The sequence below is a fragment of the Erpetoichthys calabaricus genome, chromosome 4, assembly GCF_900747795.2.
Source record: "Erpetoichthys calabaricus chromosome 4, fErpCal1.3, whole genome shotgun sequence".
In the NCBI taxonomy this organism is placed as follows: Eukaryota; Metazoa; Chordata; class Cladistia; order Polypteriformes; family Polypteridae; genus Erpetoichthys; species Erpetoichthys calabaricus.
In genome coordinates, this window is record NC_041397.2 from 276269012 (window position 1) to 276290400 (window position 21389).

General features: G+C 39.4%; 1 protein-coding gene across 1 annotated transcript; it reads left to right on the plus strand.

Moving 5' to 3' along the window:
- The first annotated feature begins 3172 nt into the window (after positions 1-3172).
- Positions 3173-16475, plus strand: LOC114650906 (toll-like receptor 8). Its single transcript, XM_028800828.2, has 2 exons — positions 3173-3202; positions 12664-16475. The coding sequence occupies exons 1-2, from the start codon at positions 3200-3202 to the stop codon at positions 15736-15738; spliced, it is 3078 nt and encodes a 1025-aa protein (XP_028656661.1). The 5' UTR covers positions 3173-3199; the 3' UTR covers positions 15739-16475.
- Positions 16476-21389: the final 4914 nt, after the last annotated feature.

Below are 21389 nucleotides of genomic sequence, written 5' to 3' on the forward strand. Positions count from 1 at the left end.
CACCACATATTTTCATATACATGGATGAGGTTGGCTTCAACTTGGCCAAAGGAAGAAGACGTGGGCGTAATCTGTTTGGACAGAGAGCTACTGTTGATGTGCCAGGCCAGCGGGGTGGGAACATCACTATGTGTGCGGCTATTGCAGACAATGGGGTCCACACTCCTATTCCTCTTGTGGAGCCATACAATACCCAACATCTGCTGACCTTCATGAACACCCTCTCTCATTCCTGAACAGGAGATTGGTCAAGAAAATGTACCACAGTATGTGATCATTTGTGATAATGTGAGTTTCCATCACTCCAACCTAATCAGACAATGGTTTGCCAACAACCCCAGGATGCTGATGGAATTCCTACCTCCATATTCCCCATTCCTCAACCCAATTGAGGAGTTCTACTCAGCTTGGAGGTGGAAGGTTTATGAGCATAACCCACATACACAAATGACACTGCTTGCTGCCATGGAAGCTGCGTGTGGGGATTTAACAGCAGACTCCTGCAGAGGCTGGATAAGACATTCTAGGAGGTTCTTTCCACGCTGCATTGCCAAGGAAGATATCCGTTGTGATGTGGATGAGAACATGTGGTCCAATATACAGGATCAGCAGCAATTGTAGAAAGCATTTAGAGTTTCAGTATGTATATATTGTTTTCAATGTTGTAATTTTTTTTCCTTCATTTCATATGTTATGCATAAAGTATTGAAATGCATTTTTTGCTAGACTCCAAGTGCAGTGCATGGTATGTCACCATATACCTGTGCAATCAATAAAATATTCTTCTTGAATCAATCTCCCGCAATCGGTGTTTTGTATTTTTATGTTTCCTGCCCTTGTCATTCAGATGTTTTGTGCATCAGAAAATGTTTAGATTGTGCCAATTTTATATTGATAACATGACTTTACATTTTGGCTGTCATGTCCGATTCATGGACTTGGCATTTTGATGGCACTGACATATTCAGCGATGTAAATACTTGCTTTTGAGGCATGGATTAAGGATTTTGAAGAGATTACCTGCTTTTGCTGGTCATCCATGATGTTTTGCCATTTGCACTAAGTGTTTTGAGAAATGCACTCGCTGTTATGCAAATGTTAAGTCTGTTGTGAGAAATGCACCAAAGCAACTGAGAAAAACTGTAATGGGCATGTATCACTCTGGAAGGACAAGGAAATGAAACCACTTTAGTCTTAATGGGTATGGCTAAGTTTATTTTGTGATGGATGGTGGCCAGTGCAAATTACCTGACCGGGATGCATCCACAATGGAAGGGCAGGGGAAGATGACTTATGAAGGGCATTATCTCCCCCAAACTGCTGTTTGACAGTCCCCCAGGGTGTAACAGCCCCTTGGAGTCCAACAGGGCTATATGGGACTTGGTATTGCTCGGCTTGGGTTCCAAGGATGCCGACCGAGAGAAAAGCGGGAGCTGCAAAGACCTACTTTGGGCTTCCGCCACTCCTGGGAGTAAGTCCTGGTCTCCCTAACAAGCCACCTGGAGTTCTCCCAGGTGCGGCTTAAAAGGATCCAGTTACCTCACAGAAGGGAGCCTGAATCGGAAGGAGGTTGAAGAAGCTTGCCTATGAGGTGTGGAGACGGAAGGGGACTGCAAGGCTCTGGAAGAAAGGGACAGAGTTTTACTCTGCTTGTGACTGTTGGTAAGGGTCGGGGAGCCTTTCCCTGAATAAAAGTCTTTGTGTTGGACTGAACTGGTGTCTCTACCTGTTTGTGTTGTGTCAGGGCAGTAGGTGCGCCCCTGGTTTCCACAATGTCAAATAAGGCAACTTTTTGTCATAGATTTGTCAATCTCAGTCATTGGTATCATTGCTACACCATGTCAAATTACACAACTGAAAACTGTGCCACTTAATTCTTTTGTTCTATTCTGTTATATAATGTACAACACAAGGCAACAGATAGACAAGCTTCTGTTCTGTTTGTCAGGTCAAAAACAATAGTGTTCCTTATTTATTTTTCGATACATTCTATTTCTTAATAAGCATCTTTTGGTTAATTTTGCGGTCAACTCTCCAGCGCGCACTGCATGCCTCTCCAACTAGCAAGAAAATCAAACCTGTTTTATTTTACTCTAGCCAGTCGCAGACTAATTGGTCTCACTTGTTAGGTGTGTTGCATTAGGCAATTGTCTTTATGTGAATGACTGCCTAAGGTTATGTAAATGAAGGCTATGACTGAAAAATCGCTGGAAAAGCTGTCAAATGTGACATGGACTAAAGTGGGAAAGTGCCCTAGGTCTTCAAAATTCTTAAAGGCAATGATAGGGTTGATCCAGCAGGATTCTTTCAAAATCTGAAACTTGCAATAAAGAAGCAACACTGAAAACAAAATTCAAGAAATGTTCCTACACACAATCATTGGAATCTGGACCAATCCATAAAAACATAACAGTATTTACATATCATAAAATATCATATCCCACTTAATCAAATTCAGAATTACAGGAGTCCAGGACCTATTGAATCCAATACCCAGTTGATGTCTGTGTGGAGGTGTCATACTTCCTGCATCTGTGTGGGATTTCCTCCGGATGCTCTGCTTTTTCTTTCACTTACCCAGGTTAGGTTCATTATAGATTTCTAATTGACCTTGTAAGAGCATGAGTGTGGGTATGTGCCTGAGTGGCAATTGAGATGGACTTGCACCCTGACTTGAGCTCTTTCTTGCTTTATGCTCAATGCTATCATAATAGGCTCCAACCTCCTGCATCCCTAAATTGGATTAAGAGAGTTTGAGAATGGTACGTTAGAACAACAAACTAGCAACTTCTGTAATGGAAGAGGAAACATTGAAAACTTTTAAAAAGTGTCTAGACACAATATTTGAACAACTTAACGATTAATATTCTCATCAAGCTTAATGTACTTTGTGGTCTCCTCTTCTCTGTTTTTTGTCACATTAGAGGCAAATAAGCAGTAGTGACATACCAGTTGCCTGAAATTCCTTCATTCCTAAAACCCAAGAGAATAATTAATCTCTAATGGAGTTAATACCACACTGAGTTACTGAAAACCTGATTTGGTGAATATACACTCTTATTGAACAAACTGTTGGTTGTGATGTTTCCTGTTTCTCCCTGTGAGGCATGCATAGAGTAATTCATTCTTAGCAGTTAAGTGTTTTTTATTGTTCCTTCCTTTCTAGAAGACGGTCACACTTATAGCTACAAGTACAAACATGGTAAGCTGAGCTGTAAAATTTATTTCAATGATCACATTTTCTTTTTTGTGCTAGATAGATATGTTGTGAAAATATAAAGGGGAACTTTAGACATTTGCAGAGAAGATTGTTGTGTAGTGAATTTCATTTATCTTAAATAATTTTTTGTGTCTGTAAAATTCACTAACAGTGCTCACATTGTTACTATTGACAAAAAAGTGTGTGTAATTCACGATCTGAGAGTCTCCATATAGCTCAACATATATGTATGCATGAATGTGTGAACAGCTATTATTAGAGTTCAAATGAGAAATACGACAACAAAGTGTGGTTAATGAGCACTTTTGGACCAGTTTGGAACCCAGACTGTAGGGGATTTAAGATAATACAGGACAGACACAAGACCATAGAAAACTGGTGGGGTTTGCAGTTCTAACCAGGTCCTCTGTAATAATAAGCACAACTTAAAAAAACTAAAAAGCCATAAAAGAATATGTTCCTTAAAATCTGTGTAAAGAAAATCTTCAACTTTTATTGCAAACTAATTTTGTAAAATTACGCTTAAAACCATTATCCATGGAGAGTTCATGTTTTCCAGATTATAGACTTTTTAAATAAGGTTTTTAAAAGATCAGCAGTGATTAGTTTAATTCCACAAACAGTTCAAGGTGCACAATACTCATTGAGAAAGTAAGAAAGATATGGCAGCCCTGAAGTCTGCTTACACGTTTAGTGAAGTTGTGTCCAGTTATTAGACATATCCAGATCTAATTACACAAAAGCCAAATGGGGTGCTCAGAATGTGTGCTGCCATTTGTTTGTGTGTCAATTCTATATCAAGCTGTTCAGTTATTTGCCATACTTGATCACATTTGAATAGTTCTGGGCTTGTCTTCTATCGAAAATCTGCACTTTTTCTTTCTTATGATTTTCACAAAGCCATTAGCAGATACGAGGTCAAAAAAAAGATTTTTCTTTTGTCCTTCATAGTGAATTGAATACTGACAAAAAGCTAAAAATGGAGATGTTTTCATATGGCATTGCATTTGTTTCTTTTTTTATCTCTTGCTTGTGTGCTTGGTTTCCATCTGTTATGTTTCCTTCCTCAATTTGACTCTGCAATTTTAGCCAAAAAAGTAAAAAAAAAAGCATAACTTTTACAAACACAAAATAGTGTTTTTTTTTTTTTTTAATTAAACTGATTTTTGGGTCACGGTGGCGCAGTGGTAGCGCTGCTGCCTCGCAGTTAGGAGACCTGGGTTCGCTTCCCGGGTCCTCCCTGCGTGGAGTTTGCATGTTCTTCCCGTGTGTTTCCTTTTAGGGGGCGATATAGCTCCCTAGTTGGAATAAGTTCTTTTGAAATTGCGGCGTTTTAAATAACCAAAAAATATAGAGGTATGATATAAAAGGTGATATCCCTCCCATAGTGATACGGCAGTAAAAATCACATAAGAGAAAATAACTTAGCTTTCTTTACTGACGATTTACGCAGCATTACAGACGGGAAGCCTATGGCAAACTTTATCAAGGTGGGATCCTAATCTATATAGTCTGCCATCTTTCGTTGCTGCGCTGAAAGGATTTTCAGGACAGATGACATAATCCTCCGTCCATAAGCTTCAAAGTGTTTGGCTGCTGTCCAGGCCTTTTATACTGGTTCCTCCACGTTGGCAAACAAGGAAAGAAGATCATCTGCTCACTTCCAACAGAGGACAAAATAGCATACACCTGTCTTTAGGCTGACTACACATTCCTCAAGCTGTCTCCGTCCACATTGTCTTATGCTTGGCTAAGCACTTCTAAATGCTGAGAGCCCCTTTTGGCCTGGCCTGTACATGTGAATGGATTTATAAAATAATTTCTTGTACAGAGCACAGTGACATTAAACTTACATTCTTATTACACCGTGTCTGCGTGGGTTTCCTCTGGGTGCTCCAGAGTCACCAACAGGCAAGCATCTAGAAGTATCACTGCTTGAGCAGCTCTCCCACAGTCCAAAGACATGCAGGTTAGGTGCATTGGCGATCCTAAATTGTCCCTAGTGTGTGCTTGGTGTGTGGGTGTGTGTGCCCTGCGGTGGGCTGGCGCCTTCCCCGGTGTTTGTTTCCTGCCTTGTGCCCTACACAATAATACATTTACCCCATGTGACAAGATCAGGCTACATTACAATTAATTGGATTAAAGACCAGAAGTCCACATGACCATCATCATCAAGTCCTTCCATGAGAACCATGAATACAATGAGGACTGATTGAGGTCATTTATGTTAGGTAGAATGCCTAGAGGGGGCTGGGTGGTCTTGTGGCCTGGAACCCCTACAGATTTTATTTTTTCTCCAGCCGTCTGGAGTTTTTTTTGTTTTTTCTGTCCTCCCTGGCCATCAGACCTTACTTTTATTCTATGTTAGTGTTCTCTTATTTTAATTCTTGTTTTGTCTTTTTTTTTTTCTCTTTTTTCATCATGTTAAGCACTTTGAACTACATTATTTGTATGAAAATGTGCTATATAAATAAATGTTGTTGTTAATTACACTTAGATTTTACTTTTGGAACACTTAGGGCAGTGGTGTCCAACTCTGATCCTGGAGGGCTGCAGTGGCTGTTGGTTTTCCTTCCTGTCACTTTCTTAATCAGGGACCAAATTCTGCTGGTAATTGACTTCCATTCCTTCATTGTAATTGCTGTGTTTTCCTCTGAATTGATTTTTTTCCCCTTAAATGGCACCCAAACAAAAATGAGATGTAAAGTAAGCCAACAGATGACCAGCTAACTTCCACCTATTTCTCTCCAACCAGTTTCTTACTTAGAAGACGATTCTTGCTGTTAATTAAACATGTCATTTACCTTCATGGCTTGCTGGTGCTCTCATTCTGCCACAGCAGACATTGCCAAAACAGTTGATTTTCTTTTCTTCTAAGAAAAACATCTAAATGTGTTCTGGATCTGAGTAAATCAACATGACTAAAGCCTTCACCTTTCTTTATTTTGAGATATTGGATGATGGACACAGGTTAGCTAGTCGTGTGTTGGCTCACTTAGTCTCATTATTGTTTGACTGGTAATTAAAGACAAAAGAAACAAAATTAAGGGAGTTGCATCATAAATAGCAAGTCAATTACAAACAAGGCAAAAGAACTTAATTAGTAGCAGAATCTGCACACTAATTAAGAAAATGGTTAGAATGAAAGCCTCTAGCCAATGCAGCCCTCCAGGACTGGAGTTGGATGTCCCTAACATAGGGTTACAGAGTGAGTCAGAGATGAGGGTTGTGCTACCAGACTTGTGAAATATAGTCCAGTGCCTTATCCTCTGTGCTCCACTGACTATACAGAGTTTCTTCTAACATGCAGTTCCACTAATCAATTCAGTGACATATAGAAGTCACATGTAAATGGCATCACATTGAAAGTGTGTATATTTCCAGGAAAAAGCTGAAAAGGGAACAATAGTCACAAACAGGAAAGCATGTAGAAGTATCACTGCTTGAGCAGCTTTTGTTCTGTCCCTTTCTGCCACTCAGACCACATTCACACTGTAGGTTAAAGTGACTCAATTCCAATTTTTAGCTCTAATCTAATTTTATTGAATGAATGTTTAAGTTAATCTTGGAAATGACCTAAGGTATGAGTATCTACAGACTTCTGGCCTGAATGTGTTGTGCATGAGCAAAATTGAAGAAAAACAAATTTGCCAGTCATGTGAGAGCTAGCAGACCACCATGAACACCAACAGCACAACTGCTGCAGTACTTCACATTGTTTTCAGCTGTACACATCTGCAAATAATTCATCTCACGATAGCAAGAAAGACTAATAGAAAATGAAAGATACAGTCGATTCCTCTTAATTGGGACACATTAGAACTAGAACATTTTGTCCCAATTAAGCGGCTGCCCCAATTAAGCATATTCCACATAAAATTAAACAATAAATAATTTTCTTTCAATATTTTAATAAAATTATTGAACCCAAATATAAATTATAAGAAAATAATATAAGCTGTGAAGAAAAAATAATAATAAATTCTAAAGTAAAATAATTAGGTATGTACATACAAATTAATGCTGCAAAAATTCATCAAGTGTAGTCTGTCTTTTGTTTTTGTAAATTTGTACTTTGTCCTTTGCAGTTCGTCTTTTCTGTAATGCCCATTCCTCACGCAGTTGATTTTCTTGTTGTAAGAGACGCACTATGGTATATTTTGGTACACCAGTTATCTCAGCGAGCCTACGATAGCTTGTATTAAATGGCTGGCTTTTAATTTTATCCAGCAAAGCAATTTTACTTGAAAGTGTAAAATAATTTCTTGGCATCTTGGCAAGGGTTATAATTTTATAAATAAAATTGACAAAAAAAAAGTTTACTTATACGTTATATGTACACGCGAGGTGGTGTAGGGGTAACTGAATACGGTTCGGTAGTGGTGATGGAAAACTATTAAGCAGACATGTGCTACTCCACTCTAAGATTGTACTATCTAAACTTACCAGTGCTTCTTCGACGGGCGACGATAGATGACTGACTTGCAGCATGCGTCTGCTACTGTCCCAATTATCAGAATGTTGTCCCAATTAAGCATTTAAATTATGTATTAGTTTATTATTTTGGTTTTCATTCCTTGAGATTTGGCCCAAATAAGTGGCTGCCCCAATTAACCGGTGGCCCAATTAAGCGGAATCGACTGTAGTAGGTAAATAATTAAGTGCAATTTTCACTGCTTTCTCTGTATCTAGAAAACCTGTGAACAAGAGAGAGAAGCGAGGGCTGGTTAGGGTGACAGTTAGAGGGTTTAATACAAAACTGTGGTTTAACAATAACAGTATGTCAAGAAGGATGTTTGATTATGTATGCCATTGTGACTTCAAATATTCTCTCTGAAAAATATGCATAATTTTCATCAAAACACATGTAGCAATTGGGCTGCGTTGTCTGGTTATTAAGTTCAGCACCTCACTTTCTTTCTTAAGTACTCTTATCCAACTTGATTTTCAGTTCAGAGGTATTATAAATGTCACATAAACAGTGATGGAAAATTACAGTGTAAATGTATAGACTTTCCACATTCAGATGTAGGTCACACTTGAGTTGCATGTACCTGCATCATGGGCTAGCAACACATATGAAAATTGTCTAAATCCAAACTGAAAAGTTATAATTCTTTGTAATTTTTTTTTTTTTTGCCATTTACACTTCTCTGAAAATTGAATCTGTGTCACATATGAGTGAAAAAAATGTAGAATTGAGCTGCAGCATTTGTGTAGCCTTAGAGATGTGATCTTAGGTGGCAAAGGGGTCTGGTCCTTGAGCTATAGATCTCAGGGAGGTGAGAAAGGGTTTCACGTATTTGGATTTACACTTTGTACTTCTAGTCACCATCTTTTGGTTACCTCATCAGAATCTCAAAATAAAGCACCATTTAATGAATCAGACAGGGTGTTCATTGACTACAGTTTGCTGACTAGTGATTGTTGACTGGTGAAATTTGACAAAATATTTTTTGCAGTGAATATGCTTGGCTTAGGTGAACATTTTTTTTCCAAACACCCCATGATGATTTGTGAGGCCAGTATGACATCATAGAGCTGTAGCAGCCAGAAGCAGAACTTTCACACTTGCTTTCTGTAATGCCAGACATACAATCGTGGGCAATCAATTACACGTTTGGTCTAATTGACATGCCACGATGTAAGTGACTTCTACATGTACATGACCCCAGTGGAAGGTTTTACCCATTCAAAAAAACATGATGGTCACATGCTTCTCAAAAAAAGGAGCATTTGGGCCTATTGCCATTCTGTGTTCTGAATGAAAAAAAAAGAAAATGGTGTAACTGAACATGCTGATTATTGAGGCACAGACAATGTCAGGCAGTCAATTTCCAACCCACTATATCCTAACATAGGGTCATGGGGGTCTGCTTCAGCCAATCCCAGCCAACACAGGATGCAAGGCAGGAACAAATCCCGGGCAGGGCGCCAGCCCACCGCAGGACACCCTCACACCAAGCACACACTAGGGACAATTTAGGATCACCAATGCATCTAACTTGCATGTCTTTGGACTGTGGGAGGAAACCGGAGCACCTGGAGGAAACCTGAGCACCTGGAGGAAACCCACGCAGACACGGGGAGAACATGCAAACTCCACGCAGGGAGGACCGGGGAAGCAAACCCGGGTCTCCTTACTGCGAGGCAGCAGCGCTACCACTGCGCCACCGTGCCGCCCTTGACAGATTATTTTTTAAGAAATATGAAAGGTGTGTCACTCATGCTCCTTATTCCATTATGCCAAAATGTAATATAGTTATTACTTTCAAAATGACAAATAATGAAGAGTTGAAGGGTGACGCAGCAAATAGAACTATGCTGACATGGTCCAAAGATCCAGTTAGTGTTTCCAGAACTCTGGGAAAACAGACATTTTTTTTCACTGCACATATTAATTCTCAAATGTACATTTCCATCATTATTTCGATTGTTTCTATTTGTCCTTGTCTCACCTGAAGCTGCCTTTACAAAACTAATGTCATGTTAAACTAAAACTTGGGGTTCTGCAGCGGGCTGAAATCATCTATATATATAATTCACAAAGTCGACGCCAGAAGGGGGAGACACCCATGAAAGCACGCACACGAAAACAAGACACCCATGAAAGCACGCAGGAAGAGGCGTGAATTCACTAAGCCGCCGACAAGTAGGAAAGAGCCTCGCCCACTAACTCTATGACCATTGGATACGACGACAACTCGCAGAGCCACGCCTACTAACTGGGACGCGACGCCTTGGAAAAAACGCCGTCATTTATGTTCATCTGTTGTACGCTACACATGGACCTCTGAGCCACCTTGAGTTGGGGGCAGCAAGTATTTGATAGGCTGCAACAAAATGATGAAAGTACGGGCACATTTTTTCACACAAGCTGTGTGTGGGTGGGTGGGTGTTAGTTAATTTGTTACTTGAAGGATTTCAAGATTTAATATGCACAGGCGGTAACACTGCAAATGCAGCCCAAACGAACCAAAAATCTTCCAGTCACCTTACTGTAAAGCAGCAACACTACCACAGCGCTACAAGACAGAGAATGCAGTTAAAGAATGCACCAGTCTCGATTTTACTTTCACTTCTGTTTGGACAACTGTGTCGTTCAGAAAGTGTTCACCTATCAATACATAATTATGCGACATATGATACGCCGTGAGTTGGCAAGAGCCACGAGTGTTCAGCGGTGTTTCCCAAACTCGGTCCTGCTGAACCCCTGTGGCTGCAGTGTTTTGTTCCAACCAGATTCCTAATCATTAATGCCGGTGAAACTCATCTGGGATAAGTCGGTTTTTCAAACGCAGTCCTGTAGCAGATTAGCTGGATGTAATAATCCGAGATGAATGCGTACCTCCGCGCTGAGTGAAAACACAATGTATATTGCTGCAACAAAATGATGAAAGAACGGGCGCATTTTTTTCACACAAGCTGAGTGGGTGGGTGTTAGTTAGTTAATTAGTTACTCAAAGGAATTCAAGATTTAATATGCACAAGCGGTAACACTGCAGAAACAGCCCAAACCAGGAAAGACAGCTGGCAAAAAGTCACCAACAAACTAAACGCGTGTGCATTGTCCTTACTGAAAGCAGCGTTACGGATTTTGCAAATGTTCATTTTTTTCCCTCTGCTTAAAAAACATTGAAAAAGCGGCGTATACTACGCCTCGGGTTGGTTTGCAGCGTGTAAAACAGTTTGTTTGTCGCGGATAATTTGCTATCCACAGAGGGAGGAACCAGGAACCGAACCCACAATCTTCCACTGTCTCCTTACTGCAAAGCAGCCGTACTACTACACCGCCACAAGGCAGTTAAACAAGTTATATTTATATTTTTTACACATCACACACTAGAAGCTGCTGACGAACCCTTCTCTTCGTTGTCAGTCTGTAGCTGCGAAAAAATAAAAGCAATACGAGTTTTAACAGACGTCATTCAAGTGTATCATAAGTTTCTGTAACGTTAATGAAAATGGCCAGGAGGTGTCACTAGAGAAGTGAGTGTTAAATGCTTCGAAGCTTCGATACGATTTCCCACACAATTGCTTCAAACGTGTTGATGGTTCGCGAGGCTTCACTCCGCCCATCACTACTCACAGGATACTGAACGAGAAATCAGCAGACTAGCATGACGGATGGGGCGTAATGGGCGTCCTTCCCCCCTCCTCCGGATTTTTCAAATGTTAATTTTTTCCCTGTGCTTAAAAATCATTAAAAACCCAGCCTAATTATGTGGCGTATGGTACGCCGCGGGTTGGCTAGTTATGTATAAAAAGTGTAAACATTTTTAGCAATTCCATCAGTATGCTTGACTTTATTATTTTGCATATTGATATTTTAAAAACTGTCAGTACTGTGGTGCAATGGTAGTGCTGCTGCCTTGCAATAAGGAGACTGGGGTGCACTTCCTGAGCGCTCCATATGTGAAGTTTGCATGTTGTCCATGTGTCCATGTGGGTTTTCCCCCATATTCAAAGAGATGGGCAGGTTAGGAGAATTGATCATTGTAAATTGGCCCCTAATAACCGTGCGGGTGTTTACCCCGTGGAGGGGTATGTGTGTGGGTGGCTCTGTCCAGGTGTTGTTCCTGTGATTTCTGGGAAAGGCTCCAGCTGCCCCGTGGCCCTTCCCTGGATATGTGAGTTAAGGAAATGGATTTTAAAACTTATTTTCTCATATTTCATTTCTAATGAATGTTTTTATTGATCAGTGGTGTCCTTTAAATTGCTTATACATTAAAAAAAAAAAAATTCAATTTTAGATTGCTTATAAATTTTAAAAACATTTTTTTCAATTAACCTGTGAGTTTATTGAGCTAGTGAAATATCCCTCCATCCATTATCCAACCCTAATTCTAACTACAGGGTCATGGGGGTCTGCTGGAGCCAATCCCAGCCAACACAGGGCGCAAGGCAGGAAACAAACCCCAGGCAGTGCGCGCATATTCACACACACACACACACAAACAATCAATCACACACCAAGGACAATTTAGGATCGCCAATCCACCTAACCTGCATGTCTTTGGACTGTGGGAGGGAACCGGACCACCCGGAGGAAACTCACGTAGACACAGGGAGAAGATGCAAACTCCATGCAGGGAGGACCTGGGAAGCGAACCCAGGTCTCCTAACTGCGAGGCAGCAGCGCTGCCCACTGTGCCACCGTGCCTCCCGCTAGTGAAAAACATTTATCTACATTTTTTCAAACACTTTAGGAGCTATTTTACAGATTTTTACACTATATGACTTTTTAAATATTGCCTAGGAAAACATTTTCCTTTTGATTTTGTTCTGACAAAATTGCTTTGATGAAAATAATTGTTCCAGGATGACAATTGTTCCTCTTAAGTGAATAACTAAAATGTAAGACAAATCATTTGAATGTGTTGAATGTTAAACATGCTGCAAGGTAAACGTTCTAAATATTTTTTTTTATCTTTCTTTGTCAGGAAACAGTGCTCATTTGCTATCATAAAGCATTTTTCCTCATATTTCTGTGGCTAACCAGTGGACTCTCTTCACCTCCCTGGGTTTCTAAGACAGTTCCATGTGATGTGACCGTGGGAAAAAATGGCACAAAGATAGACTATGACTGCAAGTATCGTCGACTGGAGAGTGTTCCTAATATTACATGGAATGCGACAAGTCTGGATCTTTCCAAAAATAAGATAGAAAAACTCGCAAAATGGTCATTTTACAACTTTAAAAATCTTACATACCTTAACCTTGGATGGAATAAGTATTTGAGTAGAATTGAAAATGAAACATTTTTAAGCTTGACCAATCTAAAGAAATTAATTCTAGATGGCAACACACTTTCAGAAATACCGTACGGACTTCCTGCCGGGCTTACGAGTTTTAACATTGAATTTAATGGAATCAAAGCAGTATTTAAGAAATCATTCACTCATTTATCTCGTATTGTACTGATCAGCCTGAACAAAAACTGTTATTACAGGAATGATTGTACCAGCTCACTGAAAATTGAAAATGGAACATTTTCAGGCCTGAAAAAGTTACAAACTTTGTTTTTAAATTATAATAACTTAAAAACTGTTCCCCAAAATCTGCCACCTTCACTGACTAAACTTTTTTTAGCAAGTAATAAAATAGAAAACATTAGTCAACACGACTTTGCCAATCTTTCTAACCTGCATGTTCTCGACTTGTCCGGCAATTGCCCAAGGTGTTCCAATACCCCATTTCCTTGCGAAGCATGCTCAACTCCAGACAAAAGTATCAATATAGATCCGAAAGCTTTTGAGAACCTGTCCCATCTGAAGTCACTCTATCTATCAGGGAACTCTCTCAGAACATTACATCCTTCTTGGTTTCAGAACTGCACAAACCTTAAATATCTGTTCCTGTCCTTCAATTATTTGGTGAATGAAATTGAAAATGGTGATTTTTTCTCAGTTTTGCCTCGGGTAGAAATGATTGACTTCTCCTATAATTATTTTGAAAAACATTATTATAAAAACCTCTCACTTTCTGACAATTTTGCAAAACTTCAGTCTCTCAAAAGTTTGCATATTGAAGGTTATGTTGTCCAATCTGTTTCTAAATCTGATCTGCTCCCTCTTTCTAAACTTAAAAATCTGACATTGATAAATCTCGGGACAAATTTTTTGAAACATGTAGACTTTGAAGCATTTCATCAGTTTAACCTGTCCTTAATTTACTTGTCAGAAAACAGGCTAGTTCCTGAAACTCAGAAAAATGACACAAACTACAGTAAAAGAAATGAATCAATGGAGGCTCCTTTGTTGAAAAGAATAAAGAGGTCATTAAAAAGACACAAGGACAAGAACTACCATTTTCAAAAGTTGCCTATCAAGAAGGAATGCCTTGCTTATGGTCCGACACTGGATCTTAGCAGAAACAACATTTTCTTTATCTCTCCTGAGCAGTTCAAAAGTTTTGAAAATATTGCATGCCTTAATCTGTCCAATAATGGAATTGGAGATGCATTAAATGGAACAGAGTTTGTCCATTTTACAAATCTGAAGTATCTGGATATTTCTTTTAATAAGATTGATCTGGTCTATGAATATGCATTTTCTGAACTGAAAAAGCTGGAGGTGTTGGATCTCAGTCACAACTTCCATTATTTTGAGGTGCCTGGGGTAATACATAGATTAACCTTTCTACGACACCTACCCAATTTAAAAGTACTAAATCTGAGTGAAAATCACATATTTATGCTGACAGACAAGCACTTGGTCAGCAGCTCAGTAAAGGAGCTACAATTTAAAGGTAACCTTTTGAGAGTATTGTGGAGTCATAATAGTGAATACTTTGCCATATTTAGAAACTTATACAGCCTTAAACATCTAGACATTTCTTATAATAAAATTAAAAAAATACCTGTGGAATTCCTTGGAAATCTTTCCACCACTTTGAACACGCTTGTCTTGGATAATAATGAGCTTCGTACTTTTGAATGGGACCAATTTAAACACCTGAAGAACCTGGAAGTGCTTAGCCTGAGATTTAATAAATTGGTGTCTGTGGCGGACATGCTTTCCATAGCTTCCCTTCTAAAACTGGACCTGAGCAATAATAAAATAAGCAGACTCTCTGATGACTTTTTGAAAGATGCCAGAAGTCTGTCATATCTTTATTTAGACAGTAACAAATTCACTTCATTAAATCGGTCAGTGTTTCAACCTGGATTTGTAACTTCTTTGAAAGTCCTGTCTCTGAAACGAAACCCATTTCACTGTACCTGTGAAAACCTTGACTTTTTCCTCTGGGTATACAAAACAGACATTGAGATTCCACGTTTGGCCAGTGATGTTACCTGTGGAAAACCAAAAGATCACCTTGGCATGAGCATTGTAGCCTTTGACCAACATTCATGTGCTGATGAATGTTTATCAGAAATGTTATTTGTAATTTTCTCTCTTACAATTGTTGTTGTCGTATCCTCAGCTATTACAAAGCATCTGTTTTACTGGGATGCATGGTATATCTTTCACTATATCAAAGCAACTCTTAAAGGGTATAGATCTCTGAACTGTGAAGAAAACTATTATGATGCTTTTATTGCCTACGACACCAATGATCCTTTAGTAGTAGACTGGGTTCTAAACCATCTTAGAGTAGAACTGGAGGACCATGGCAATAAAGCATGCTCTTTATGCTTGGAGCAAAGAGACTGGCAACCTGGAGTTCCTATCATTGACAACCTTTCCCAAAGTATTCTCCACAGCAGAAAGACAGTGTTTGTTCTGACAAACAAATACATCAAGAGTGGAGTCTTCAAAACAGCATTTTACCTAGCCCACCAGAGACTAATTGATGAAAATAAGGATGTGATTGTACTCATTTTACTTGAACCAGTGCTTCAGAGTTCACAGTTCTTACGGTTAAGGAAGAGATTATGTAAAAAATCCATTCTGAAGTGGCCCGAAAGCCCTCCTGCCGAAGTCTATTTTTGGCACTGCCTGAGAAAAGTGATTAGAGTAGATAACAAAACATTATACAACAAGTTATATTCCTGTCATTTCTCATCACAATAAATTGTTGGAAATATGAGCTACCTTTCATTTTTGACATTTTTTCTGTATTTAAACAGAGTAAATATCTTTGTTTGATCAGTAACATGGTGCAAAATTGTGTAAATGTATAATAGTTTACACCTTGTGTCAGTTTTTGCTTTTTTCCTTAGAGCTGTGTCACATTTTTAGTGAAATAATTATTTAAAGCAGGTGATACAACAAACAAGAGTAAAACTCCAAAACAGCTCCCATATAGCCATACCCAATGACACCCATGTTTATAAAACTCAAAACAAATCACATGACAAAACACAAAAACAAAATTCATAAACTCAATTAGGTTTATTTTTTGAAAGATGGTAATGCAGTAATTCTTCATTACTTTCTCACAACTCAAGTGACCAAGCTCAGCAGATACATGGAGTTAACACGTTCTAATCCTCTATGTGTCTATTTTCCCCAGGTACTCTGATCTTGTCTTAACAAAACTGTACAAGCATTCACTCCTAACTCAGAGGCACCAGATTTGTGGCCAGTCTGTCAGTCTGAGAACATGAAACAGAGTTGGGTGAGATCTTCAGCAATTACTTGCATGTGAAAATCAAGAGTTACTTGTGAGGAAAGATTTAAATACTGCCAGATTCACACACAAAAATAATAGTATACAAACCTACAGGCTGGACTGATTTGAACTGATTTCCATTTTAAATCTATCCATCCATTTACCAATTTACTATTTTCAAATCTTGAGTCTCCAGAGTCAGCTTTTATCTAGGCATATCAGGCACAAGGTGGGAACCATTTTTGAATAGCGCACCAGTCTTACAGACTTTTACCAGAAAAACGCTGATATGAAATGAACATACAGGCTCCACACTATGACGAAAAACTAGGGATAGAACACAGATTGCCAGGGTAATGGCAGCAGGGCTAACCTGATTAAAGCATTTATAATGTCATCTTGTCCAGTCATTGTGCTTTCTTTCTGCTTGCCAAAATGTCCATGTTAAGTTAGCTGTTGACTCTTTATGTGTAAGTTTAGGTTTGTGTGAGTATACCCTGCACTGGACTACCATCCCATCCAATGTTGAATCTAACTTCATACAAGCTTATACTGGAAAACTGGAAGAAAGGAGGGATGCAGGATCACATAATCAACAAAAAAATGCAGCAACATTTAACTTCTAAAGCACCCTCTGCTTCCATGCTGACCATATATTTAACTCTGATGCTTCATTACTCCAAGGTTCTAGGACTGAGTCATAGCCATGTACTGTCTCTATTTAGTTTTCATATCTGCCTAGCATGTGTGTTTGTTTCCACCAGGTACGCGGATTTCCAGTGACCTCCAAATAAATTTGTGTTTGATTAGCAGGTAAGTCTAAATTAGCTTGGTTTGAGTATATGTGTGATTGATTGTTTCCTGCAAAGTCAGATACAGTGGAAACTCGGTTCACGACCATAATTCGTTCCAAAACTCTGGTCTTAACCCAAAGTAATTTCCCCCATAGGATTGTATGTAAACACAATTAATCAGTTCCAGACAGTACAACCTGTATGTAAATATATTTTCTTTAAAGATTTTTAAGCACAAAAATCGTTAATTATACTATAGAATGCACAGTGTAATAGTAAACTAATGTAAAAACATTGAATAACACTGAGACAAACACCCAGGCTCCCTGCTCAGCTGCACACGCTCTCTCTCTCTCAGTAGCACGCGAGCCTGCGCTCTCTCTTTCCTGCAACAGCTTTATTTATTTAGTTATTTATTAAAACTGGCCTTTTTGACGGGAGCTGTGGACCCGCTATACCACAGGAGGAAGCTGGGTTGAGAGGAGGTTACAGTTTTGAGGGAGAGTCCCTCTGCGTGATGCACCGAGAACAATGTACAGCACAGGGAGAGACTGAACACGTGCGGAAATCATCGGTGCACACAAACCGAAAGGGAAACTGGTTTGTTCATATACTGAGTGTGTGGTCGTGAACAGATGCAAAAGTTTGGCGAATTTTTTGGTCGTAACCCGATATGTACGTGTTCCAAGACGTTCGTGAACCGAGGTTCCACTGTACTAGCATGCAGAAAGCATGTTGATTCTAGAATGATATATTGCAGAGGCATCAGCAAATCCATGATCTCATTGAAAGGGATATGCTATTTTACCAATGTAATGGAACAGATAAGCTGGTAGGAAAATGTATGCACTCAAAAACCTTGTTCTTGGAAGCTTTATTCAAAATCTAATGGTAACAGGCATAGTTTTGTACTGTAACTCAATCCTGCCTTAAATTCATAGCATCTTCATGCATGCATACATCCAAAAAAATCAACCCTGTTAACAACAAGATGGGACAGATTTTTGTTTCTTTTTCCTCCTTCCTGTTACCTTCTTTTCTATTAGTTTTAGTGCTCAGCCACCCTTAACGCTGTCACAGTGCTGTCTTCTAGTGCCTCCTAGCTCCAAACTGAGTTTGCATTAATGAACTGGCCATTAAAATCTTAGGGTTAGTAATGTCCTCTGGAGGTGTGACTTCTTGGCTCCCATGCACCCATGACTGAACACAGAGTTGTCCCCTTTTCTGGTTATCTTGGACATCACCTAACAATCTGAGAGGAAATAAACTTATCCTTTCTTCTGGATACTGGGCTTCTTCCATCATTATTACAGATTCCTCTACATGCTCAATTCCAAGGCCCTGACTATACGGCCTTAGACTAGCGAGCGCATTACAAAAATCAGCCCACATATCAGTTTTTCAAACCAAAATGGAACTTTTTATCACATTGGGATTTTTACTTGGATTAAGTAAAAACAGAATGCTTATGAAATTCTAAAGTCTTCCCTACTTTAGTGTTGCCACAAGGAACAGATTATTAATGTTCTATTAAATCAGTGAAATCTTTCTCAATGATTACCTAACACTGAATAATACACCAAATAACTTACTTCAATACACAATTTGACAAATGGTGATAGAGAATAGTGTCTCTGACTTGAAAGCATTGTGTGTTTTGGACATTGTAACACCATTGTGTGTGATGCAGGAATCAAATCAAGGCCATGGCATCAGTTCAACACAAGCAACACTCACACACACAGGGACAGTTTAAACTAACCGATTATCTTAAGAGGGAAGTCTTTGAGTGAAAGGGGAGTACCTGGAGTAAAAAGCCAGAAGGACATGGACAAAGCATGAAAACTTTACACTTGTACTGCTGGGGCTAAAATCTGATCCCAAGATTATGGGCATGTAAAGCAGCAGTGCCAATTATTTTCCACTGTTATACTCTTTATTGTGCATACTTGAACAAAATGTCTTCAATTCCATACTTTTCGGCTGCATATATTACACTACCCTTTACACATATGCCCTTAGCATATGACTATCAAATGAATTGGCTGTTAGGGAGTGATTGTGACTGTTGAACCTATGTTGTATGTTTGTATGGATGTTTTAAGCTTTACCACATAAACTTCTTTACAACTAATGTTATGGTATTAAGGTATTTACTTAAATATTAATAGTCATAATCACAGAAACACTCATTTTCATATGTATATACACTATACAAATACACATTCTCATATGTGCATTCATACCCATACTATCATTATTACTATTATTGAATTTGCATATTTGATGCATTAAATATCAGGTAGGAATCGATCAGATTCCTCTGGTCTTTTCTACTATGGTTTCCTAAAATATATTGTATGCTATTTTCATTAAACTAAACTTGTTCCAATGCCTTATGCTTATTCTAAAAATATTTCATGAACATGTGTCCAATGACCAGCACTACCTTTGCATCTGCTGACTTCAGTTTGTTGTCAAGGGTTACATTGTGGTGCCTTGCTTAGCGTTACTAATAATTTCACTGTTCTCTGTACATGAGACATTACTACCACTATGACTACTACAGTATGACTCCTTTGTGGAGTTTGTAGGTTCACAAATGTACTGTGGGTATGCCGGTTATTCTTCCACATCCCAAAGATGTGCATACTATGTGAAGTACGGTGCCTACCAAAATTATTTAACCCTTGGAAGTCTTCACATTTAATAATTATACAACATTGAATCACAGTGAATTTTTTTTATACTGACCAACATTAAAATACTTTAATATCCAAATGAAAAATTATCTCTGCAAAGTGATCTAAATTAATTTAAAATACACAACACAAAATAACTGACCACATAAGAATTCACCCCTTTTAATATGACACACCTAAAGCATCACTGGTGCAGCTAATTGGTTTTAGAAGTCACAGAAGATCACTAGTTCAACGGAGATCACTTGTCTGAACTCAAGGGGTTTTAATTGTTTGTAGAATGAATGCACCATATCTGGGGGGTCCAACCTTTGATGAGTCAATATGGTAACATGGCCTACACAATGAAAACAAACAAACACTCAAAAAAAGTGTTTAAAAAGCACATGACAGGGGATGGAGATAAGAAATATGCAAATCACTGAATATCCCTTAGAGTATGAAAGAGTAAAGAGTGGAAAGAGTATGGTGCCACTGCAAATCTGTCTTGAACAAGCTGTCCACAAAATCTGAGTGATTGCACAAGAAGACAACTAGTGAGGGAGGCCTCCAAAAGGTCTCTGATAAATCTGAAGGAGTTACAAGTGGCAGTGGCTAAGACTGGAGAGACTATGCATACAACTGTTGCCTGGATGCATCAACAGTTGCGACTTTATGGATGCTTGGCAAGGAGAAGTCAGGTCAGATCAGGTCAGGTTGAGGAGCACCAGTACAGCGTGTTGCCGCACCCACAACACACTGAAACAGCTCAGTATCCTGGTTGGCAACTTCCCAGGAAGACACACGGTCTAGTCCCACCTTCCGGAAATGACCATCTATCTGCCACAACCAGGTGTTACGTGACCATCCCCTTGGCCTGGTCTAGCCACTCGGGTCCTCAACAATGAGGATCCTATGAGGCGGATCACCCTGAGGGAATCACACCAATTGGACGTAGTTCCATAACTGACATTCCCTCACAATACAGGTAATGTGCATCATTCGGGACTCCGTGAGCAACTGCTCATTTGACAAAAAAAAAAACCAGTGGTACCCAAGGATTCTCTGAAGAGACACAGTATCAAAGTAATCCAGTCTTCATCTCAGGCCACTGGATAGCGTTCATCTCCTGCAACCATAGAGCAAGACAGGAAGCACCAGGACCCGAAAGACTTGGACCTTTATCCTTTTGCATAGATTTTGGGAGTGCCACACACCCCTTTCCAGTGACCTTATGACCCTCCATGCTCTCCCAATCTGTCTACTGACTACATAGGAAGAGTCACCAGAGACATGAATGTCACTGCCATGGTAAGTAAACCTCTTTGCAAGGTCAACACTCTCTCCACAGACAGACATACTGTTGATGGCTGTGCCTAAGAGGTCATTAAAGGCCTGGATCTTGTTTTTTTCCAGGACACTCACAAGCCCAGACACTAAGACTCCTCGCTCAATCTCTCAAGAGCCCTGATCAGAGTCCGCATTGACTCCGCGAACATCACAGCATCATCAGCAAAGTCAAGATCAGTGAATCTTTCTTCACTAACTGATGCCCCACAGCTGCTGGACCCAACAACCTTGCCCAACACCCAGTCCATGCAAGCACTGAATAGAGTATAGGAGCAAGAACATACC